A 5,400-nucleotide genomic window follows, 5' to 3' on the forward strand; every position below is an offset into this window, starting at 1 on the left:
ATGGTACATGGTCCAGGCAGGGGGACGAAGCCCCTGAAAATTTTGACAATTTAGGGCTTTCAAAGGCTTATTTAATCGATTTTAAAGTCTACTAATATGTAGAAAATACATATAATGCTTTTTTTCTCCCCGAAGAATTGTGGTTTTTCTCCCCGACGGGAGGTGAGGGGAGGGGGGAGCTCTCCCTAACGGGGGACCTTCCCCCACCCCGCTCCTCCCCGCGCCACCACTGAGGTAGAAATGTAAAACGCATAAAATGGTCTGGATCCTATTCGTATAAATTTCAACGCTTAATATACATTGACTGACGTGACAAGAACAACACACACTCTACCGCTATGATTTTTTTTAACTCTTTTATCGTGGTGATTCAAATTACCTTTTAAGTTTCTGTTCAATGTCTCACCTAAATAGGCTAAATAGTTTCAGCATTACTCCAGCTACACATTCATACCAGATTTATTTACCGAGTATTGTACCGAATGTTTTGATAGGATTGAAAAGCACACTAGAATACTATAATACACTAGAATACCGTAACCATTGTGTATGCTCAAATGTAGAAATTCTTTGGTGCCCGGTTCGACTTTGGTGTTTACATCGAATAAATCCACCCATCTATCCTGAACACATCCTGTAATTTTTTTATATTATTTATATTTATTTATTTATTATTATTATTATTATTATTATTATTATTATTATTATTATTATTATTATTATTATTATTATTATTATTATTATTATTATTATCATTATTATTATTATTTTATTATTATTATTATATTATTTATTTATTTATTTTTTAAATTAAATTAAATTTCTTTTTTTTTTTAGTTAAAGAAAACGTCATTGTCCGGGTATTAATGACAGTCAAATCGATGTTTATTAAACATGAAGGGCGTACTTTGTCTGCTTTATAATTTTAGTATTCATTTTTGGTAATTATGAAATTTCTGTCTTTGTAAGTAAAGCCGGGCACTCACTTTGCCCAAATATAAATATTTCAAAATTAGGGCCTAAATAAATAAATAAATTCTATGGAGAACGCAACTGAAGACATCGCGCAACGGATCTAAACCAATTAAAAGATGATTGTTAAAGATAAACTTGCATTATTATTTCCAACTTATATAAAACTATATCCATAGATTAGTAATTAGATAAAGATGTGAAATGTCATCACCATTGTACGATACCAGATACATTTGACTGATATAGTATTCCATTTTCTGTTAACATTCATATATAATATCATTTGATTTGATTCAAACATTTTGCGTTTGTTTTGTAAATTGTTGTATTTGAATGGATACTAAATAAAATGAAATGAAAATGCCTAATTCCAGGTATTCTTGCTCAATCTGGATCCGTGACAGTAGATCCTGCTACAGCAAAATTGGGTGAAAATGCAACAATGACATTTACATTCACACCTTCACCAGGAAAAGCACTTCTATATGTGTCGTGGTTCAAAAGTAATGCAGATGGTGTACAGGGGGATAGTATTATAAATAATATTCTTGGAAACCCACAACCCAATGATAGATACAGCTTAAATAGCAACGGATACCTTATTATATCTGATGTTATGAAAGCAGATACAGATTACTATCTGTGTAAACTAACTGTATCAGATGGTAGCAATGCAGACGGGTTATCAACATTAACAGTCTACTGTGAGTACTGACGTAACATTGTTATGTTTTTGTAATTAAATGAGTACATTTAAATGAAAAAATGATATATGGCTTTATTTGCTGCAATTTTGTGTTTTCTTTTTCATATTTTCTTTTGCTTATTTTAAAAATTTCTTTGTTAATCTATTTATATTTCCTTTTTTACTTGTTTTATGTATTGAGGGTCCCGAATAATCAGCTCCGGCTGGATGGACCACCCTCGTTAAATATTTTTGAAATAAATAAATAAACAAATAAATATGTTTTGAAACAAATGTTTTGAACTCATTATAGATCTTGAGACACCAACTTTGGAACCGACAAATATATATGTCAATGAAACTGAAAAAAATGCAATGTTCACGTGTCCTTTTCCCGATGGTGTTCCAACACCTATCGACATCTTATGGATCAAAGATGACAGCGTACTTTGTGTGTCTAATACTGAGAAATATCCACAGTCAGACACAACATTAGAGATCAGCAAAGTCAATGAAATGGATGAAGGAGACTACCAATGTAGAGCAGAGAATGCAGCTTACAATGGGAATGAAGGAAAGTTGAGTAATAAAGGAACACTGTCATTGTTTAGGCCTACTTGTAAGTACAATTACAGGAATAATTATATAATTACAATACAGTATTTCATAATATAAAAGTAAATACTGTCGATGACAGAAAGCTGTATTTTGTAAAATTTACATTATTTTGCCAGCTATTATTATTATACATGTTTTTTTTTTTTCGCTTTAATTTTGAAAACATAATCTTGTTTTTGCTCATTAGCCCCATCAACGACATCCATAGCATCCATAGCCAGTTCTTTCTCCATAGGTACGTCTTCTCTTCATTCATATTTTTATATGTACGATTATTGGCAAATGAATAGAAAACATGAAGACAGTTTATTTATTTATTATTCATCTGTTTTAACACTTTCAGTATTTAAAAAAAAAAAAACTATAAAAGAAACATCATTAAAAACTTTTCTTCAAATATTGACAATAAAATAATTTAGATTGGAGAATAATAAGCATCAAAAAGTGATGTAAGTTATCTAATAAGGATTTGACATAATTTTTGAAATTTAAAAGAGTCGAGGATTCAAAGTTTGTTTTAATATTATCTGGGCGTATATTCCATAATTTAGTTGATCTGTAAACAAGTGTTCTTTTACCCTGCATATTATTCAATTGATGTTCAATTAGAGTATTCATTGTACAAGAAGTCAAAAAAGCATGAATACTCTGATTGAAGATTTTTGATAATTTTAATTGTGTCTGGTCGAATTGTAATGTTAAACTTTCAAATTCTCTTCAAGTACTTTTAAACAGACTAGAAATAATTTTATTTTCGGCAGATAATAAAAACTCCAGCTTATTTTGCACCATCCTAAAGAACTTAATATATCTACAACCGGAGTTTTTATTGTCTGCGGAAAGTAAAATTATTTTTATTCAGTCTGTTTAAAAGAATATTATTTTTAAGGACACCACCACAGATTATATATTATTTTAAATATAATTGGTGGTGGTGTACTCATTTATATTAAATACAATTTATAATTGGTGGCGTTGTTCTCATTTATATTATTTTTAATATAAATGAGTACACCACCACCAATTGTGAATTTTGCCTATCAAGCCTACATTTATGCATAACACTATATTCGGTTTTATTTTCTAATGAAAGAATTTTATTTTAATAGTACCATCATTAACATCCGTAGCAAGTATTTCAACCACGGGTACGTGTTTTTTTTTCTTTCTTTTTTTTTGTTCATTCATTTGGTGAAGGTATTCGAATTGTGGTCGGTTATCGTTCAGTCTTTTTGTCTTTAGATCATTCGGTCGGTTGACCTGTTGTCTGATCGATCAATGATTAAATAAAAGTAGGCCTAACACTATTATCCAGAGACTTACGTTCACTATTTTAGCATATTTATGAGCGTAGTTGTTGTATGATAATTCCATTAATACGCTAACTAGCTTTATGTAAATTTATGAAGTAATGGACATTTCAGATATTTGTAATACACTATTTATCATTATTATCATTTTTCATTTTGTTTATCATTTATTATTTAAGTACCACAGAAATATACAAGTTCAAATACTAACCTTCTAGTTGGATTGACGTTTCTAAGTTTCTTACTGAGAGTCCTTTTATCTTCAATTATATTTGTCGTCCTTGGAAAGATGAGAAATTCAAAGCCACAGGTGAGACATACAGGAAAGAATTATTGCCCGTCTCATGGCCAAGTTAATTATTTTTTGTGTGATTGAACCATGATGGGCCTCTGTTCGGTAAAGGAAATTATCAATAGTTTATTCTGATGACTGATATAATATTTAGTATATTTCTAGTATTATGTACATGTATATAATAATATAGGCAACATAGGAAATAGACAAAGTAAATTCTTTGAATATGAAACAATTGGTTCAAACATGACTACATGCAATATGAAACTGTTTTGATGGCATAAGTATTAACAGACTTGACATTGTTCAAACGTGTTTTTAAAAATCTAAATAACTGTTTAATTGATTTAGGTCTATATAATTAACTTTAAAGGTAACCAACGCAATATCGAGACATTACGAAGAACCGGCGGTAAGAAGGATTATAATAATTTCATCAATGCTGAATTCTCAAAGCATATACAATGTGAAATAAAACATTTAATTGTTTATATATTATTATTGTTATATATTATTGGTCAATGTTCCATATTGGTAGACAGTTGCTCTGTACAGAAATAAAATAATAATAATAATTATTATTATTAATACTAATACTAATAATAATAATAATCGTTTAATTAATAATTTGCTTTATAATAATAATATTAATAATAATAATAATAATAATAATAATAATAATAATAATAATAATAATAATAATAATAATAATAAACTTTGTTTATACACGTGTATACATGTATATTAATGGGTTCGTATTCCATATTGGGGAACCTTTGCTCTGTACATAAATTATAAATAGTTTACTCTAATGTACAGGTGTACAGGCAGCCTCGGCCACGTGTCGGCTACTGGTTTTAGCGTATGGAGGGAAAATCGTTACCGTGTATTGCTTGACCTTTCTCCGTAGAAGAACTATCGATAGTTGATCTGATAATTGTGACTGAATATAAAATGATAACTGCCTGAAGAACTATCGATAGTTGATCTGATAATTGTGACTGAATATAAAATGATAACTGCCATCTTAAATGATCACTTTAACAATACAAAACAATTTGACATATGTATGAATCTTACCACAATTGTGATTCTATTTTATCACTCATAGTGCTTGATTAATAATAACTCGGTTTTTGCTTGTGACAACCCATCTTCGACATAGCAGTTTATTGACGACTAGTATTTAGATATATGATTTTACGATTAACAGTGTTTACAAATTTTTATCTTAAATAACAATTTTATTGATTTATATCATTTATAGGTAACTGGAGCAACACCTGGACATTATGAACAACCGGCGGTAAGAAAGATGGAATGTAATAAAATCAGTAGTTATTGATTATGACAATCCATTTCGCTATAGTAGTTTTATAGAAATTGTAATGTAGACAATTAAAAAATGCTGGGACATTGTGAGCACCGGCGTGGCTAATAGTGCTGTGAAAGTAGGCCTACCATCATATCCTCTAGCCTACGCAGATTTTAACACAACAAACAACAGCATTACCTCT

At 29.7% G+C, this 5,400-nt stretch overlaps 1 protein-coding gene across 9 annotated transcripts in view; it reads left to right on the forward strand.

Annotated features, from left to right (window-relative positions):
- LOC117104236 (protogenin-like) overlaps positions 1-5,400 on the forward strand; it is an 8,914-nt gene that overhangs the window by 773 nt on the left and 2,741 nt on the right. For 3 of the 9 annotated variants that reach the window (XM_033244933.1, XM_033244941.1, XM_033244938.1), the window contains exons 2-8: positions 1,350-1,679; positions 1,974-2,279; positions 2,466-2,513; positions 3,388-3,426; positions 3,768-3,898; positions 4,257-4,295; positions 5,151-5,191. In XM_033244933.1, the coding sequence (XP_033100824.1) occupies positions 1,350-1,679; positions 1,974-2,279; positions 2,466-2,513; positions 3,388-3,426; positions 3,768-3,898; positions 4,257-4,295; positions 5,151-5,191 (934 nt within the window). Of the gene's footprint in view, positions 1-869; positions 942-1,349; positions 1,680-1,973; positions 2,280-2,465; positions 2,514-3,387; positions 3,427-3,767; positions 3,899-4,256; positions 4,296-5,150; positions 5,192-5,400 lie in introns of those variants that run through there. The other 6 variants (XM_033244935.1, XM_033244940.1, XM_033244942.1 and 3 more) reach the window with 5 other exon arrangements.

The sequence above is a fragment of the Anneissia japonica genome, unplaced genomic scaffold (assembly GCF_011630105.1).
Source record: "Anneissia japonica isolate Jap-2015-1 unplaced genomic scaffold, ASM1163010v1 scaffold468_len270531_cov130, whole genome shotgun sequence".
Taxonomy (NCBI): domain Eukaryota; kingdom Metazoa; phylum Echinodermata; class Crinoidea; order Comatulida; family Comatulidae; genus Anneissia; species Anneissia japonica.